This window comes from Mus caroli, unplaced genomic scaffold, assembly GCF_978045245.1.
Source record: "Mus caroli unplaced genomic scaffold, Mus_caroli_1 scaffold_1, whole genome shotgun sequence".
NCBI classification, from domain to species: Eukaryota; Metazoa; Chordata; class Mammalia; order Rodentia; family Muridae; genus Mus; species Mus caroli.
This window is the reverse complement of record NW_028227256.1, coordinates 33,530,290-33,550,139: the sequence shown is the minus strand read 5'-3', so window position 1 is coordinate 33,550,139 and position 19,850 is coordinate 33,530,290. Positions and strand designations below refer to the sequence as shown.

General features: G+C 49.0%; 1 protein-coding gene across 3 annotated transcripts in view; it reads left to right on the top strand.

Moving 5' to 3' along the window:
• Positions 1 to 19,850, top strand: part of Fam178b (family with sequence similarity 178 member B) — a 122,439-nt gene that overhangs the window by 31,880 nt on the left and 70,709 nt on the right. For all 3 annotated transcript variants that reach the window (XM_021158105.1, XM_085836364.1, XM_021158096.2), the window contains 3 exons: positions 7,536 to 7,688; positions 14,142 to 14,247; positions 16,922 to 17,006. In XM_021158105.1, the coding sequence (XP_021013764.1) occupies positions 7,536 to 7,688; positions 14,142 to 14,247; positions 16,922 to 17,006 (344 nt within the window). The remainder of the gene's footprint in view (positions 1 to 7,535; positions 7,689 to 14,141; positions 14,248 to 16,921; positions 17,007 to 19,850) is intronic.

The window sequence follows — 19,850 nt, the reverse complement described above, 5'->3', positions numbered from 1 at the left end:
GGGGGGGGTGGCGGCTCTTAGGACTGTCAAGTAAGGTAGACCAGGGCAAGATTCTGCAGATTCAGGGAGTTTCTGTAACTTTGGGGGACCCCTTTGGGAAGGAGAGTTTTTTAGTCTCCATGGTTCCCCTGAAGGAGGGGGTCACAAGCCAGAAACCATGGAAAACACACTCGTATCATGGTACCATGCACAGTCCCAGCAGGTAATCTAGGAAAAATGATGCTGGTCAGAGCTACAGGCAGGTGGGCGGGGCAGGCAAATGCTGGCTGCCTCAGGGAGCAGTGACAGTTGGCTAGAGAGTAGGAGAGAAGGGGAATCAAAGCAGGGACTCAAAGGTTCCTGGCCTGAGCAGCTGGAAGATTGGGGCAGGCTTTGTTTTTCTCTTTTGAAATAGGTCTCCCAGACTGGCCTCAAACTTCATCTGCCCACCTCTGCCTCCCAGGTTTTTTTGGGATTACAGGTGTGTTGGTGGTTTGAAGGAGACTGACCTAGTAGGCTCATATATATGAGCCTTTAGTTGGTGGAATATTTGGGTAGAATTAAGAGGTGTGGCCTTGTTGAAGGAGGTGTGCCACAGGGAATGGCTTTGAGGTTTCAGAAGCCCATGGCAGACCCAGTCTCTTTGCCTGCTGCCTGAGAATCAGGATGTAAAGCTCTCAGCTCCTTCCCAAGCACCATGCCTGCCTGCCTGCCTGCCTGCCTGCCTGCGTGCTGCCATCCTCCCTGCCTGCCATGACGATAATGGAGTAGTAGTACTCTGAAACTGTAAGCCAGCCCCAATTAAATATTGTTCCTTATAAGAGCTGCTGTGGTTTTGGTGTCTGCTCACAACTATAGAAAACTGACTACTAAGACAAGGCATGTGTCATCATTTATAGCATGGAAGCATCTTTAATTACAGGGAGAAAGATCCAGTGAGCAGAGGCTGCCTTAGAAGTAGAGTCACACTGGGTACTGTAGGTTCAAGTTCAGGTAGATGGCTGAGGCAAGGTTAGGAATCACCACAGGCAGGTGATTTCTAACAGCCTATAAGAAGCCAGACATGACATCACATACCTGTTATCTCAGAATTCAGAAGGCAGAGGCAGGGAAGTACCAAAAGTTCAAGGCCAGCCTGGATTACATAGTATTTCCAGGGTTGCAAAGCAAGACCCTGCTCAAAAACAAAGGAACAGCATTGAAGCAAGATGAGATGGTGGTGTGTGGGGGGGGAGGGCAAGTGTAATGCATGAAGAGCCAGTGTTCAAGAGCTGAGGCCCATAGCTGAGGCAGGGAAACAGAAAAGGCAGCTGAGCATGCTGGGCAAAGCTAGTCCTGAAACCAGCACTAGTGGGCAGAGAGCAGGGGCATCAGGAAATGCAATCGCATGTAGCAGCACAGCAGTAACTCTGACCTTGACAAGAGCAGCTGTGTGGGAACAAGCCTGTCTGTTGAGCAGGTAGACAGGCCAAAGAGAATGTCGGGAAGGAGCTTAAGAGGAAAGTGGGGGCCAGGCAATGGTGGCACACAACTTTAATCCCAGCACTTGGGAGGCAGAGGCAGGCAGATTTCTGAGTTTGAGGCCAGCCTGGTCTACAGAGTGAGTTCTAGGACAGCCAGGGCTACACAGAAAAACCCTGTCTTGAAAAACAAAACAAAAAAAGAGGAAAGTAGGGGCAGGACTTCAGGCAGGGCAAGAGGTTTGGTTGACCAGTTGGTCAGTTTGTGGTTATTGATGGCAAATTTCTGTTATTTTGTTCATGTGGATACTACAAGAAATGGGGAAGCTGATGTTGGAAGACAGAATGGGGGCCGTATTAGGAGGCAGGTGGCAAGAGAGGCTGGAGGAGGGTGATAGGAAGGTGTCCTCAGGGAGCCTTACTTGTTTCCTGTCCAGGCATGACTTTTTGTGAGCCTGAGTGCACAGATTAGCCTCAACCCAGGCATAATGGCTGTAGCTTTGACCATACTCAGGGTTTGCTCAGGGATAACATACTGACAGGATTCCCAAAATAATCATACCATTTTTAGTTGCCCAGAGAAGATTTTAGGGTCTTTGTGGCTGGCCATTTGCCTTTTTCACAGATTGTTCCTAGACAAACTTTTTTTTTGTAGTGTATAAACAGACAGTAAATGCTTTAGGCTTGGCACTAGCCCATCTCTGGCACAGGGACTGAAATCTGGAGTTACAGTTTCACAAAAGTTTCCTAAAGAAAGGTCCTCTGTAGGCAAGAGTTCATTGGCAAAGCCTGACTGCAGCAGATATGGAAATGGACTCCAGGCAGGGACTAGCCAGCGGGCTTTAGTTTAGGGGGTCCTGCCTCCTGACTAGTATCATGCTTTGTTGTAATGAAATAGGCGGTCTTTTCCCCATGCAGTATGCCAGTCACTGAAGCAAAAAAAGTTTATTCACCAGGCAGCCAAACTAAGGAGAGAGTCCCAAGTCTTTAACATACTGCCTCCCCAAGCAGGCAAGGCAGGGCGTAATTGTAAGCCTGGTACTTGGGAGGCAAAGACAGGAGGGCCACAGAACCTCAGGGTCATCCTTTGCTACAAAATGAGTTCAAGGTCAGACTGCGTTACATCATGAGATCCTGACGAGAGAGAGAGAGAGCGAGAGAGAGAGAGAGAGAGAGAGAGAGAGAGAGAGAGAGAGAGAGAGAGAGAGAGGAGAGAGAGAGAGAGAGAAGGGAGGGAAGGGAAGGGGAGGGGAGGGGAGAAGGGAGGGGAGGGGAGAAGGGAGGGGAGGGGAGGAGAGGGGAGGGGAAGAGAGGAGGAGAGAAGAAGAGAAGAAAAGAGAGAAGAGAGAAAAGAGAAGAGAAGAGAAGAGAAGAGAAGAGAAGAGAAGAGAAGAGAAGAGAGAGAAAGGAAAAAATGTAAATCTGCCACTCTTAAAGACAGAATTTAGGGATAAAGATGCAGGTGTGGGGAAAGATGGCTGGAAAGAGAAGTGAAGAATTTGATGGTCTACGCATGCTCAGTCAACTTTATAGCTCTACATAGTGTTGTTTTAACAAAATGTCAAACGTTGGATTTTACCAATAAAGACTCAGGAGACAGGGGCTGGTGAGATGGCTCAGTGGGTAAGAGCACCCGACTGCTCTACCAAAGGTCCGAAGTTCAAATCCCAGCAACCACATGGTGGCTCACAACCATCCGTAATGAGATCTGACTCCCTCTTCTGGAGTGTCTGAAGACAGCTACAGTGTACTTACATATAATAAAAATAAATAAATCTTTAAAAAAAAAAAAAAGACTCAGGAGACAGACCTTGTGGTGAAAGCCTGCCAGCTCAGAGAGGCAGAGAAAGCACGCAGCTGACCTTCCTATTCCAGAAGGAAAAAGTCTTCCTCTTCCTCTTCTTCCTCCTCCTCCTTCTCCTCTTCCTCATTTTCTTCTTCCTCCTCCTCCTTCCCCTCTTCCTCCTCCTCCTTCCCCTCTTCCTCCTCCTTCCCCTCTTCTTCCTCCTTCCCCTCCTCCTCCTCCTCCTCCTCCTCTTCCTCCTCCTCCTCCTCCTCTGTGCAGTCTTAAATACCCTTCAACTAAAAGGCCCTCCTTCCTCTTTCCTGATGTTCACTCCCTGTCACCTGGTTGCTTGCTCTGCCTCTTGACCTATGGTTGACTTTATTTAGCTCTTATTTATAGAAAGCTCTTGGGTTAGAAATCTATGCTAGGGCTGAGTCACCTCACAATAAGAAACAGACTTTTCCAGTTCACAATGTCAGGGTTCACAATGTGATCAAATATCCTGCAACAATATAGAATTCTTGTTCAGAAAATGGGTGCATGAGTGAGCTCAGAGGGTAAGGCTTTTGATCTTCTAGTGTCAAGAGGTCACCCACTGGACATGTATGCAGCCCTCAGTGCTCATGGGGTGATTCCAGCTGAGATGGACTAGTGCCCCCCAAAGAACCAGTGCCTTCAGACTGTAGCTACTGCCCTTGGGATTAGAGGTAGCATCAGTGATTACAAGAAGGTGAAACTGTATGTGTATTTTGGTTTTTCCTCTGTTTCCTCTTCACTGTGAAAGTCTCAGAACATGTCTTGACAGGGACAGCCACCAGATGGGCACAGCAAGCTCCTTTTGCATGCTTCCTAGGAACCCAGGGTTGCTAGGAGATTGTCAGACTTTGGCCAGATCCCTGTAGGGCAGGTGCTGGGTCTTGCCTGGTGTCCTAGGAACCTCTGCGGAAGTCAGGTAGCAGGAAACTGAACTGAGTCAGCGTGTTGGGAAGGTTTTGGTGGTGTCATTGGGAACAGTCACAGGCTGGATTTGGCTTCAGGGATCTCAACTCCCTGGACACATAACCTTGGCATAAAGCTCCTTACGACTTGGGTAAAGTTTCTGAAGTGAAATGAAATGAGAGCTCCGTGGACAAAGCACTTGCTAGATAAACATGGACCTGAGTTCAATCCCATGGGAAGATGGGCACAGCATCTCGTCCGAGATTCTAGAAATCTTAAAGCAAGATGGAAGGCAGAGTCAGGAGACTTCCTAGAAACTGGCCGGCCAGCTGTCCTAGAGTGCACAATTCCAGGGACACAAAAAGGAAGGAAGAGGAAAAAACAAACAAAAATAGGTGTAGTGCATAGCTTTTCTTCTAGCAGTAGGGAGACAGGCATGCAGACCTCTGTGAATTCCAGGCCAGCCAAGCTGCAGTGAGGCTGTGTCTCAAACAAAAAACAAAACTAAACAAACAAAAACAGAACAAACAAAAAACTCAGATAACAAACAGACTTTGTCTCAAACAAGGTAGGCAGTAAGAACCAACATCTGCTCTTGTCCTCTGACCCCCTAGATAAACACACAAGCGCACTATCACATATGTCCTACAAAATACACACAGAAACATTTACATTTTTAAAATGTGTATTACGTTTATTTATTTGGAGTGGGGTGCGCATGTGCCACAGCTGAGATCAGAAGACATTTGTAGGAGTTGGTTCTCTCCTTCCACCATATGGGTCTCGGGGATTGAACTCAGGTCGTCAAGTCTGGTGACAAATAAGGTTAGCTCACTGAGCCACCTTGCTGGCCCAAATTTAAAAAAATGCTTTTGAAAACTCAGTAGTAAGAATAATTTTGCTGCCTTTCTACTGAGTGCACACAGGCTTGTGGAAGCATGACTTAAAGGTCAGAAAATTCCACACAAAAAGGGAGCTACATGTGTGGCTGCTTACATCAGAAGGTGTTTGTGACTGAAATTGTGGCTCATTTTCTGGGCACATGGCATTCTCCAGTGGAGAAACCATTCTCTGAGAAAGGCTCTCTGACAGCAGCCACTTTGAGGTGGTGGTTTTGATGTAGGATCATTGTGGTGTAATGGTTTAATCTTACACTTTAAAATTAAAAATGACTCACTGGCGTAGAAAAGTACCAACCTGTTCCATCTCTGAATGGGGCCTGAGGAAGTGGTGAGGGCCATCAAGGCAGTATGGGTCGGGGCTAGGCACCATCTGCCAGACAAGACGTCATGTGATTGCCACAACTGTCTGTGGTAGAAAGGACCCTGCTCATCCACCCCATGCAGAGAGTGTGCTCATACACTAAGAATTGGCTTGAATCTCGACAGGATGACATCCCAAATTATCTCTTTCTTAAACTTAAAAGACCTTATGTGTGTGCTGAGACGGGGGAGGGAAGGGGAAGGGAGACAGATATTTAAATCACAACATGGCCCTTTATTCTCTGCTCTAGGCTACACAGGAAATCCCTAATTAGACGTGTGACAGTGTCTTGGAATCTCTAATGATACACATATATTACAGTTAGCTTTACAAAAGTCCCTTTGAGGGACGGCTTGGGGAAAGGGCTGGGACCCACTTTACAGATGAGCCTAGTTATTGTTAATTTCTTAATAATTTTCACATTTTTTCTAGCTACAAAAGTAACAAAAGAAGCTATGATAGATAGAACATTGTAATAGCAAGGACATGACCAAACAAGGTTATCTATCTTACCATGTGGATGGTAGCCATCAGGCTCTTTGTGAAAACCCACTGAGCCTGAGCCTTCTGGGTTCTACCATCCTTCCCACTCATTGTGCCATTTGTCCCCAGGACAGCCCTCAGAGTCTCATCTTGGATCACCTGGCCAGAAAATAAGTCAGGTTTACCAGGCTGACTGTCAGGTGGCAGGGTATGTGACGCCATGGCCAAGGCCAGCCACTCAATGCCCCAGATCCTGATAGGCTCCTAACTTTCTACTCCTCAGACATCACATCTGGTTGGGAACCAGTGGGCTTCCTTCCAGGTAGAGAAGGGAATGTAACATATGCAGCTTGTTTCCTCCATCATTGTCAATCATCTATTATAATATTGCTAAAACACCAAATGGAAGAAGGCTTTTTAAAGCAAGCAGGAAATGTCTGTCTTCCTTTCCTCCCCACCTAAGTCTTTCAGAAGGGTTGATGCTGGGAATATCAGTGATGGGGCCGGTGGGGTGTCGGGGGAGCTCTCGTGTCCAGGTACGTTGTGTTCTGCATGTGTATAGAGACGTCGCTCTTTACCTTGTTTCCCTTGTGGCTCTTTTGGTAACCATAGTCAACTGCCATCTGAAAATATTAAATGGAAAATTCCCAAACAGTGCATAAGTTGTGTGAGTAAAGCTTGTGGTCTTCTACATCTCGCCCAGGACACTAATTATCCCTTTGCCCTTTGGGTCCACCCTGAGTGTGCTACCCACCCATTATTCACCTGGATTGACAGATGAGCAGCCACAGGATCGATGCATGTGCTGAAGTCATGCCTGCTGTACTTAATGCATTCCCAAAGCACTGAGTAGTGATGCAAGAAACATAGATACGCAGCAAAAGGCTGGAAGGCACTTCCTTTAAGAAGAAAGGTAAACAGTTAAGGAGGGGAATGGTCTGCTGCTGTTTGCCTAAATCTACAGAAGAACAGATCTTCCATCTGCAGAGTTGTGGAGAAGGAAAAGAAATTGGTGTGTTTTCCTGTCCAGTTCAAACTGCATAAGTGACAAGAATTTGGTTGTGAAAATGCATTATGTTATATATGACTCAATACTAGCTGCAATTATAGACATCCCTTTAGGATCTCGGAATCCATTAAGAGATGACAGGCACACGCATACTTGCACACCCTAGTCTTCAACTTAGTGCTCCTCCCATCAGTGCCTTGTGACTTCCTGTTGGTGTCAGTTGTGTAGAGACTCAGCTGGGTCTCAGGCCTGACCTTGTGTCTTCCTTCTCATCTCTAGTCAGTGGGTCATAACAGAACTGCAGAGTCCCTTCTATGCCTTGGCTCTCCACCCCTATCTGTGTGTGCAGAGCAGATCTCCTAACTGGCTGACAGGTCAGGGTCTGCATTTCATCAGGCTTTGTAGGCAGTTTTCCTATAAGTTCTGGAGCTCAAGGATCACTGACCCTTGAGACCCACTCTCACAGTGCCCTGTCAGCTGGTGCCTCCTCACCCCTTCCAGACACCACCCTGGCCCTGGCTATTACAGCCACTGTCCCTGTTCTGCTCCTTGCACTATCTAGGCTGCTACAGAGCCAGGCACACCCCTAACCCTGCCCTACCCCTTGCCTTGCCAGGATGCTGGTGGAGAAGTTCTCCGTGTCCCTGCAGGTCATCTCGCCAGTGCATCCGGGTGAAACTGTATTCTTGCCTAGGCGTCACCCTTTGCCTTGCTTCCTGGACTCCTCTCGTCTAAAGCCGCACAGCCCATTGGAAGAGCTGTTCCTCAGGTAAGCACACTGTGCTGGCTATTTTATGTCAGCTTGGCACAAGATAGAATCATTTTGGAAGAGGGAATTTCAATTGAGAAAATCCTCCCACCAGATTGGCCTGTGGGCAAGTCTGTGGTGCGTTTTCTTGATTGATGATTGATGTGGGAGGGCCCAGCCCACTGTGGGTGGTATCACCCCTAGGCAGATGATCCTCAGGGCTACAAGACAGCAGGCTGAGCAAGCCATGGGAAGTAAGCAAGTAAGCAGAACCCTTCCATGGCTTCTGCATCAGCTCCTGCCTCCAGGTTCCTGCCCTGACTTCCCTCAGTGGTGGACTGTGACCTGAGAAGGTAGGATGGAAGAAACCTTGTCCTTCCCAAGTTGTTTATGGTTATAGCATTTTATCACAGCAAGAGACACTGTGACTTAGACACAGGGAGCACTGGGGAACAGTTCTGTTCTAGGGACAGGGCCCACCTCAGATCAGAAAATGCAAAGCAGTGTTCTGAACAACACAGATATGTAACCTTTTATGAACACAGGTAGTTGTATTCGTTACTTTTCTGTCCCCTGCAACTGTAATGAAACAGATTGGTCATCATGAAGGGAGGTCAGGGCAGAAGCTGAAGCAAGAACCTGGAGGCAGGAACTGAAGCAGGGCCACAGAGGACGCTGCTTACTGGTTTGCTCCCAGGCTCCTTCATGTTCTGTCACCCTTTCTAGAGAGACCAGGCTTATGTGCCTAGGAATGATGCTGCCCACAGTGGCCTGGGCCCTTTTACATCAATTAGTAATCAAGATCAAATGTCCCACAGACATGCCGACAACCAATCAGAAGGTGGAAGTTCTTCAGCTGAGTGTCGTTCTTTGTGGGTGTGTCAAGCTGACAACCAAGATTATCTGCCACAGTAGCATGATTATGTGTGTCTTGTAGAAAATTTACTAATTTAGATACACAAACTCATTTTAATTGAAAGAAGATTTAAATTTGTGTGTGTGTGTGTGCATAAATATATGCTATGTATGTGCAGTGCCTCAGGAAGCCAGAAGAGAGTATTGGGTCCCCCAGGCCCAGCAGTTGTAGGTGCTGAGAAGCAGCCTTGGGTCTCTGGAGGAGCAGAAGGTGGAATAACCCTTTTCCTCCCTCACAAGCATGTGTTCTTAATCACTGAGCCCTCTCTTCAGACCCTGGAAGCATAAACTTTGTAAAAGCCTACATTATAGAACACGAGGCCACACATTTACATGTTCATACTGCCTTTTCCTCCTCCACACCACAGTTTCAAGAGAACATCCTGAGCCAGACTCATCATGCATGGCCTGGGGATCTTGTCTCAATTAGCACAGGGCCCAGATCTGGGGCATCAGAGCCCATAATGGTCACTCCTCCCTACAGCAGGGCTCTTACCCATAGTTATATCTCATGTTATGGCAATTATCTGTGGCCAGCTATAGTCTGGACAATATTTAATGGGCAAATCCAGAAATAGTTCATAGGTTTTTACCTTATGCACGAGTGTTGGGGTTTGTGCTATCCCATTCCATCAGCCTGGCATATGCATGAACCCTGCCTTTGTTTGGTGAATTCCTACTGAGCACGCTCTAATTAACTAGTAGCTGGCTCCATTATCAAATTGATCCTTGTAGTGTGGGAGGGCGTTCATTAACGAACCTCTGCTGTACTTAGTGTACTTAGTTCTTGTGCATTGCACAAGTAGAGTGATTCTGGGGCTTCACTAAGCCACAGAGATGCCATGACACTTCCTTCCTCCAAGTGAAAAGGAGAAAGAAGAATCAAGCTGAGGTTGCTAGGATGGAAGAGCTGGTTGAGTGTGCACTGCACCTATGTGTGCAGCTCACAAGCATTTGTAACTCCGTCTCCAGGACTGCACAGGTATCTGCACTCGGGTGCATACCCACACACAGGTACAAGCTATCTGTAGCAGCCACCATTTTGACCATCCTCTTGAGAGTCAATGGATCAGATCCCCCACAGGGAAGGACGAGTATATTTGCTGGGATACTGTGTCTTCACTCTGTGGGCCATCAATACAGAAAAGCCATCCCCAGCCAGAAGCATGCTTGATCACCACAGGGAGAGCTCCTGGCTGCTCCTCTGCTGGGCAGATCTCATGCTCATTATCACATAAGCAGACAGATTGCTCCGTCCAGGGATTTGTAAATGGTTTGCCACAATCGTGCCCCAACACTTGGCAGTTGTGAGCTCATGTCCAGGAATAAAAGAAAGATAAGGAGAAGTCTGAGTAGTTGCTGTCTGCCTGGTACACCTATGGGTTGGTGACTTCGGTGGAGGCCAGACAGATAGAGAAAAGGCCACCACCAGCCACCCACTCCACCCACAGCATGAGCCATCTCAGCTTTAAAGATTACCAGTAATATTTGCATGTCTCTTTTAAAGATATTTTAAATCTACATTTATTCATTTTTTATATATTTCTATTATATATACATCTGTACATACATGTACATGAGTCTTTTGCCTGCATGTATGTACATACATGCCTGGTGCCCTGGAGAGTCAGAAGAGAACACTGGATCCCCTAGAGTAAGTTATGAGTGGTTGTGAGCCACCATGTGTGTGCTGGGAATCTAACCGAGGTTCTCTGCAAGAGCAACAAGTGCTCTTAACCACTGAGCCGCATCGCATCTCCAGCCTCCTCTAAAGGCTTCTCTTCTATCCTGGGTGCTTGCAGCCATATCTGAAGGTTGCATCAACAGTATAACCTGCCTCCACATACCCATTGTTCAACAGAGTCAGCCAGTCTCTCTTTTTTCCTGCCTGACAACATTCTAGTTTTTTATGCTATTGCCCCTAAAAATGTAGCCTTTTGTTTTTATCAGTGTGCAGAGTTTGAATGACTTATGTGTGTATGGAGGTCAGAGGACAGTTTCTGGGAGTTGGATCTTGCCTTCCACATGGGTCTTGGGAATTGAACTCAGGTCATCGCAAAGGGAACTGTCCCCACCAGCCTCCCATTCTCTCACCAGATCAGCTCCCTGGGACCAGAGTTACATGTGCTAGCCACAGGCATCAGCTCCGAGGGTCCCAGAAGCCAAAGCTTGTTTCCTCCTTCATTGACAGCAGTTGAAAGGAATTTTGATCTTCCCAAAGAGAGGACTCTGGAGAGCATCAGATTAGATGGAGGGCCACATACTGTACCCAGGCAGATGCCCACTCCCAGGACGGTAGAGGCGCCTCCCCAGCCCCGGCTGTGTTCACAAGGATGAGGTGGGGAGTGAGAGAGAGAGTGTGTGTGTGTGTCTGTTGTCTGTCTGCCTTCAACATGTAGCACCTGTATTATCTCGATGCTCCACAGCCCAGGATCCTGTTTTGCCGTGTGTGCACACCTTTCCTAGAAGGGAGTTATCACATTGAAGCTAGCTATGGACTGTAGACCATCCTGCTCATGACAGAGGTCCCTGCCCGGAAAACAAAGGGGAAGCAACAAAGCTGGATCACTTTGCTGGCAGACCTGGGCTTCTGATGGGGTGGTATTTACACTCTTTAAACAAAGGAGAAAAAAGCAGGCACAGGCAGACATGCATGCTATTCATTCTGTTATTCGTTCTGTTCTGTTTGGGCACTTTATTGAAACTTTGCATCTGAAAAATTGGCCAGGACCCAGAAAGTAATACTGTATAAATAGTTCCCTTTGGTGTTTATCCTTCTGCTGTCCCCGGGATTCACACGCCATTTAGAAACTCTTCCTAATGGGACTGCTGCCCATACAGTGGACTTGCAGGCAGAAGCTGCAAGACTCTTCCCTTAGACAGTATCAGGGTCAGACACTCCAAGGAGGCTGCAGCTTTGTTCAGAAGCCTACCATGTGAACCAAGCTAGTCCTTCATTTGCTGTCTGTCTCTCCTCTCTCCTCTCTCCTCTCTCCTCTCTCCTCTCTTCTCTCTCTCTCTCTCTCTCTCTCTCTCTCTCTCTCTCTCTCTCTCTCTCTCTCTCTCTCTCTCTCTCGGCTGACTTTCTGCCTCCCTGCCTTCTATTGCAACAGGCAGTGAGGAAACAGATCTCTGCCCTCTGTCATAGCTGTGATGGCTGGGGATTAGCAGTGTGGCTGTGCCCTGTCCCTCTCATTCCCAGTCATAGCTGTGGGCCTCCCACTGAACCTTCTCTTCACTGGCATCCCGGGGATGACAGGTGGGTGCTTCATGCTCAGCCTGGACTGTGTGGCATCTGCTGTCCCCCACCCCCTTCTTCAGAGTCTCCGACATTCTCAAGCTAATTTTTGACCTCAGCATTGGCAAAAGTGTGAACTTGGACCCAGCATCAAGTGTTCTTATTTGAAGATTTTGTTAATGTTGTTTAAATTTTTTTATTACATTTATTTATATGTCTGTTGTGTGTGAGTGCGTGTGTTTATGTACCACAGCAAGCTAATGGAGAGCAAAGAGCAGCTTTCAGTCAGTTCTCCCCTACCATATTGATCCCAGGGATCAGATTGGGTTATCAGGCTTAGTAGCAGGCGCCTTTACCAGCTGAGCTGTCTCTGGCCCGGAATCACTGCTTTTGCTGTGGGGATCGGACACTGGCTCTTATGTATCTGACAACTGACTGTGCCACCTAAGGTTTTTGAGGGTTCAGGGCATAGCTTCCTTTTTGTTCCAGGCCTCCATGCCCAAGAGTGTTCTGGGGCCTGTCCTTGCTCTTCAGGGTCAAGCCAGTGTCTGTACTGGGCCCTTGTGTCATTATGGTCAGCAGGCCCTCTCACATCCAGAGACCTACACTCCCTCATTCTCTAGTCCTATATCACTTCTTGCAGCCCATTTAGCAGAGCACCTAGAAAGCCATGTGCTGCAATGCACTGTGGGGCAAGGCCTCTGCCTCCCTGGCTCCTTGCCTTATGGGTGAAGTCAACCTCAACAGAGATGAACTTGCAGGCAGCTCTCACTTCTCCAGCAGGAAGTGCACTGGTAATCCAGAGAAGCAGAAAGAGACACAGTGACACTCCCTCAGAGCAGCAGTTGAAAATGTGTTGCCCCAAGCAGCAGTATAGTTGCTTCCCCCACTGAGCAGCTGGCAGGGTGCCCCACCCCAGCAGAATGCCAGAGCTAGTATCTCCCGGACCCCCTACCAGTCTCCAGATTTCCAGTGGCCTTGACACATGCCTCTAGCAGGCCTGTCAGTGTGTAAGCACTCAGACTTCATTTGCTAGGGGCTGCTGTTCTTTTGCCTGTGCCAAGAAAGCATCTTTGTGACAGGTACCTGGAACAGAACGGGTGGGATCCGTGCACACACAGGAAAGTCTGTTTCACAGTAGTTAACCCATTGTGAACACAGGCACAATGTCTCTTTCTCTTCCAAATTTAAATGACTTTAAATTATATATATAATTTGTGAATGGCCTGGACAGGCTCAGAGAGACAGCAGCTTGGCTCAGGAGGAATCTTGGTTTTGGAGCATTCTGTTCCTGGCAGATGGCAGTATGATGTCCTTTTCAGAGAAGGAGTAGAGCAGAGAGGGCTAGCCAACGAGGATTGGGACATAGGATGCTGTCTGAGTATTCACTTCATGGTTTCATTTTCTGGAATCCAAGTTGTCCATCTTCGGGCTATTCTCTAGAGAGAAAGCATGAAATGCTGAAAGGGTGGAGCACCCTACCCCACCCCCAGTTTCAAGTGATCAGGAATTCAGAAGGTGACAGAGTCCAACATAACCTCCAAAGCTACACACACTACACCATATACTAACCCCTCAAGAGTGGGGGGTGGGGAGAGGTTGTCCTACAGGTCAGGGTGACCTGCCACAGCTAATGTCCCTGCCAGCAGCCTGTTCTGACAGGATGCAGGACTGCACACACAGGTTCTGTTTAAAGCCATGTTACTGGCCTGAGCACACACATGCACTCCTGGGATGGGTGCATCTGGCACAGTGGAAGAACCCTCATGGAATCCTTCCTGGGTATTTCCTTCCGAGATGCCCCATTTCTAGGCCTCTTTCTGTTATTTTCCCATCCTCTCAGGTGTCCCCTCTGTGTCAGAAAAACACAAGACGAGGCGGAAACACTCTGTAACTGGACCCAGAGACGCAGGTGCCCGTGGGTAATCCTGTCCACCCCTTGCAGCTGGAACCCCAGAAGGAGCCTCAGGCACAGATGCCCTGCCCCTTGTTTCTCTTACCTGGCCAGGGTCCTTTCCTTGGTTTCTCTTTGTCATGTAACAAGGTCAAAAATACAATCAGTATAGCACCGGAGGTGGTTTGTGAGCAGCTTTGGAGACAACAAACTATTCAGACAATGTCATGATTAGTTTTCTCTTTCCCATGATACTTCATGCCAAGAATTCTAAAAGTATCTTTGTCCTCATTGTGTACCTGTATGCTTCATGGCTTCCTCTTGAAGCAGAGGTGACTCCAGCAAGTCCATTGAGCCCTGCTGGTTAGAGGCCTCTGCTGAGAGAGGCTACAATTGCTAACCTAACCTAATTGCTCTGACCCCACAGGTCCTCGCTGCCCGAGCAGCTCTCCTTCCTACACAATGGCCTCCTGAGCAACCTCTACCTGCATGCTGCTGACTGCCCTCAGCCTCTGCTGCAGTGGCTGTTCCAGGTGAGAAGCACAGGCCTGCCGCTAGGTGGCAGAAATAAGGCAGCCCTACAGCCCAGGCAGGCTCCAGGGTCTGTTTGGCTGGGTCCTCGGTCTTCTTGCCTTGGATGCTTCTGATACAGAGGATGGTGGAGGGCTGGCAGGGATTGATCACCATAATGCCCCATGTGCCAACGTCCGGGAGGTTCAGGAGCCTGCTTAGTCCAGAAATGGAGACTGCCTGGAAGTGTCTGTTCAGCAACTCCCAGACTATCTCTACTGGGTGACCACTGGGTAAGGGGTGTGGCTTTCCTGGGGTGCCTGGTGTTCCTAGTAGGCTTAGAACTGAGTGACTGGGTGCATTCTATTCAGCCAGAGAGTCCGTCATGAGCACCATCTCTTTTCTTGCTGTCACAGTCATGAATGGATCATCTCGGGAGCACAGTTGGAAGGGGCTCCCAGGCCCCTCTGCAGCAGTGGAGGTTGGGGCTCATGAGTTCATTGCTATAGACTCAGTGGAGTTTAAGGGTTTGCTGCTCTCTATGAAGCTGTAGGTGGTCTGGAAAATCAAGACCAGCTGCTCCCTCTGCCCCAGGTTCCTCCCTGGAGGAACATTTTGCCTCGAGGCAACACACCTTCTGCCTGAGAATACAAACGTTTGGTAGGTGAGAGGCTAGCAGACAGCCCAGGACCTAATGCTTCCATCCAAATGTCCTGCATCTGCCTTGCCTTGGCCCCTGCCTAGACCTGTCCCTGTCTGGGGATACTGATCACAAGTTCCAGCTGGTACCAGAGCTGCAGTTGGGGCCTGGAGCCCAGCTGTCAATCAGGGCTAGCATGCCAGGCAAATTGTTTAGACACTTCTTAAACTTGGCCTTCCAGGTAGAGTTCATTCTGTACCTCTCAGGACCCTTGTGGTGCTCCTGTCCTGGAGGGGAAGGACACTGTGCCCCTGAAACCCTTGTACATAGCTGTCCCCTCGGCCCCTCCCCCAGCTCCTGGGGTGGGGAGATTGGGCCTGCAGGGCGAGTAGGAGCCAGGAACAGTCAAGCTTTTATTCTACACCCGCAGTGCAGTCTCTCTCTGCTCCTTCCACAGAATATGACAAAATGCACAATTGGCCATTGGGAGGCACAAAGAACCCCTCTCAGACATCGCCCACAGAGGATCCTTGTATGACCCTGATAGGAGAGAAGTGCCCTCCCTTCTTGTGACTCAGTCTCCACTAGAGTCTGAAACCCAGGCCATGGAGTGCATGGAGAGGTCTCCCCTAGCTCCTGTGCAGTGTCCATTGGACCAGGCAGGTACACAAGGGGAACAGAGTTTAGGCCTAGCCTCAGGTGCAAGCTCAGCCTCTGCCACTTTGACTTCTGTGTTGCTTTGGCCAAGTCCTGGGCATCAGCTCTGTATGGTGAAGCCGACAGTCCAATGTGAGTTAAACGAAAAAGTCCTACAGCCTGTCTGGTCCTTAAACCTGTCCCCTCCCCCCAGATCCCTAGCTCTGCTCAGAACTTGGGCAAGGAACAGCAGCAGCAAGGACACATGTACTGCTGCTCTGTCAGGCTACTGAGGACAGAAAAGCACTGGGGTCTCCCTAAAGCCACTGCAAGGGATCCTCACTAGGAAGTCAGAAATGGCTAGGCCTCAGGCAGGAAGAGAACCAGGGATGGGGAGGGTGGCCACTCAAGGCAGAATTCTTTTTCCTCCCCAGGAGCATGGCCAGGTAAAGCCAGGCCCGACTGGACTTCTGAATGGGAGACTAGCTAACCTGGTCCAGGCAAAGCAGCTAGATTAGGCGAGTCACAGGTTGTCCAGCCCACTTAGGGTCCATTCTAAATGAGGAGTGACCATTAGATCTTACCACCTCTGTTCAGTTGACACTCCATTGGTCCTATTGTCACTGGGACTTAGTGGCCCTGGGCTTGCCTCTTCCTTACTCCAGGGCCTCTTGTAGGCATGCTGCACACACCAGGTGAACAGCGGGTCTGAGCAAGTGATTCCTTGCCACCAGATTCCAGCAGTCTCCACATTGTGTGTGGTAGTGGGTGGAGAGTGGGGTGGGGACATGTTCTGGAAACAGGAGACTATGGGAATCATCCTAGCTGAGCCTAGAGGATGAGCTCTTGACCCCAGTGCTGGCCTAGAGACGGCCACAGCTGGAGCCAGGCACAGCCTGGATGATCAAAGTCTAGGTACAGAGTCCCACTTAGCCTCTAGCTGTGTGGCCCTGGGCAGGGGACAAGGAGTCTTGACTTCTGTAAAGCAACAATCATGACTGTATCCTTCACCCTAGTGACTTGGAAGCATTAAAATGAGTCCTATTTAACACATGTATGAAGCTGTTCCTGGTGCTTCAAACCTAGAATTCCCACCTTGGGAGGGGGTTGTGGGGGTTCAAGGTCATCCTTAACTATTCAGTGGCTTGGCTAAATGAGATCCTGCCTCAAAGAACCAAAACATACATACATACATACATATATACATACATACATACATACATACATACATACATACATTGTATATATGAAGTTTGCTACCATGACTTGTAATAAAAAATTTTTAGAGCGTGTGGATTGCTGTGAGTTCAAGGCTACCCTGGTATACAGAGTGAGTTCCAGGATAGCCAGAACTACACAGAGAAATCCTGTTTTCAAACAAACAAACTAAATAAATAGGTGTCTTTTCTTTTTGTCCCTAGTTGTTAACATGGCCTCCAGAAACATCTTCAAGAGCTTTTGGCCTCCTCTGGGATCTCAGTATAGATGGACTGTTCCGTCAGCCTGGTAAGTGCCCAGATGCACTCTGGAGCCTGTACCCCCAGCCCCACCCACATGCTGTGGGACACTGCATCACCTGTGCTACAGACATCAGGCCACACATCTTTGGCTCTGTCTCCAGTGTTAGTGACAAGCTGAGCCAACTGGCTCCTTGGCACCTTCGCCAGGCTTAAGTCCAGTTCTCAATGACTGAGTCCAGGCTGACTTCATGGCCTCCTGGGATCCCTGTACGTCCAGGAAGGTGAGTTCTGATCCAGGCAGGCTTTGGTTCAAAAGGGACAGTTTGTCATCTGGGTTCTACCAGGGACCCAGAAAGGAGAGCCATAGTGTGTCAGAGTAGAATTTGGGCTGGCACCATCATTAAGGGGCTTCAAGAGCAGCCTCTCCACCCTAACGCACTCATGTCAGTCCCCTGAGTGACAGCCTCAGGTCTGTCCCTTGCTCAGCATTCCAGAGAAGCATTGCATGTCCTGCTAGTGGCTGTATCTTCCCCAGCTGTCATCATTTGCTACCTGAACCCAGACACTTTGGCACCAAAAAATATTATGTAATCAGTTGGAGGTTGCTTAGGGTTGGCAATGAGAGGGATTCTCAGAGGACTGGACTCCACCTTGGCCCAGCCATAACCCTCTACCCCAAAACATGCAAACACACAGCTCCGAGGGCCAAGGTTATAGCCCCTGGTATGCCAGAGCCCCCTGTGCTTTGAGTGTCTGCATTGTGTTCCTCTGCTTCAGGGGTTGCCAAACTGGAGCCATCTGTCAAATCAGAGCATTCCAGGCACCCCTATGGGCCCCTCACTAAGGGCTCCTGACAAGCCACCAGTCCAAGCGTCTTCTCCCTTTTTGTAACCTCTGCCCCTGTGGCCTGCGCTGCCCTTTGTAGCCCTGGGGCCGCCTCTGCAGCATGCCTGCCCTTTTGGAAACAGAGGCTTTCCTTGTCCACCCCTTTCCATGCTGTGGCATGTGTCTCCTTCACTCTCCTCTCCTACAGCCCAATCAGGAGGAATACAAAGTAGCTCCCAGGTTCTGGATTCTCAGCTTTGGCTCCTTAAGAACCAAGCCTGGGGTCCTGTCCACACAAGCCTGGCCTAGAGGTCAGGATCCCTACTGATTAGGAGGAAGTCAGGTCTGATCCACAAAAGAACTAACTAAAGCAGAGCACAGTACACCTGTGTTCACCATGGCATTGTGCATAGCAGACAAAAGGTGGAGGAAGCAGCCTGCATGCCTGACAGGTAGATCAAGAATGTGACATACTGTGTGCATGTTGAAATACAATACATACTTAGGATGGACAGAATAGACATGTGATGGAACATTGCTAGGTCATGAAAAGGAAGGCAATTTTAACACAGGCTGAGATACAGATGAACCCTGGAAACCTTGTGTTGACTGGAATAAAACACTAACAAAAGGAGATACCTCTATTTTACATGAAGGGGAATTCATAGAACTGTAGCCACCAGGGGCAGAGGAGGTCGTGTGGGTCGTGGAACAGGTTTTAGCGTGAGAAGCTGTTTGGTGGCTTTGCAGCAGTGCAAGCGTACAGTGTCCACTACTCCTCCCAGGCCTCTTACCTGTCAGGCATGTTTGACTGCTCAGCTGCATCCCAACACAGGATGCTGTCTAAGGTTACATTAGATCCAGGATGGCTACAGAAGATAGCTCTGCTCACGCACAGCTGGAGGCCCTGGGGGTGGGGGAATAGGGGGTGGGCTCTGTGAGCGCAGCAGAGCTCAAGGCAAAATGTCAGGATGGCCTTGCGCTTACCACCTGTGGCCATAAATCACCTGACCCCTTCCACACGCAAGTCCCTGGCCCCTGGGGGATGTGTGCACCCAGGGCTGTCCTCTGCTGACTGTCCTGTGGAAGGTCTTATTCAATTGCGTTTATTCCCACCCACTTCCTTTGTCAGCAGTGGGACTCAGTTTCCGCACATCCTGTGAGGGAGGGGAGTTGAAGGCTGGATGGAGTATTCCAGAGTAGCTTGATGTTTCAGAGTAGGATGTGTTGAGAAGGGGGTCTTGATGAGCTTGGAGGGTAGAATGTTCAGGAACATTGTTGGTCTTTATCTCAGGGATACCTGGAGGACACCTGCATTAGGGCCCAGCAGGATGGCAGGGGACAGGGTAACCCAGGCCAACCCTTGTCCTCAGAAGGCTGATGACCTTCTGAGGGCATGGAGGGAGGGCATGGAGTCAGAAGCTACTATCAGAGAAAGGGGAAGCAGAGTGGGGACTGGACTTGCATCTGGGTGTGGCTGGCCTCCAGGAGCCAGGACTTAGGAATTGTTAGACCACCTCTGTAAACTGCACAGGGCAGGATTGCCCTCACTCTCACTTGCCTGGAGACCAAGTAAGCCCCAGATGGAGCCCCTGCCCCATGTAAAGCTTGGTTCAGGTCAAGACATCACACAGTCTTTCTGTTGTCAGTCCATGTTTCATTAATCTGTACCTTGGCTGTTAGTGGCACAGAATGGGAAGCGCACAATGGTTGTTTGCTTGTTATAGGTTATATGCACTGCCTTTCTTGATTGTGCGTGTACATGTACATGCATATTGTGTGTGCACACATGCCACAGCTCACTTGTGGAGGTCAGAAGGCTACCTGTGGAAATTAGACTCCTCTCCCACCCTGTGGGTTCTGCAGATCTAACTTAGGTTGTCTGACTTGGTGGCATGCACCTCTACCCACTGGGCCATCTTGCCAGCACACATTTCCCTTTTTACCAGGATTGTTTGTTTTCAGTTTTTAAGGACAGGGTCTCTCTACATAGCCTTGTCCTGAAACTCAACTCTGTAGACCAGGCTAGCCTTGAACTTAATAGAGCTCTGCCTGCCTCTGGCGC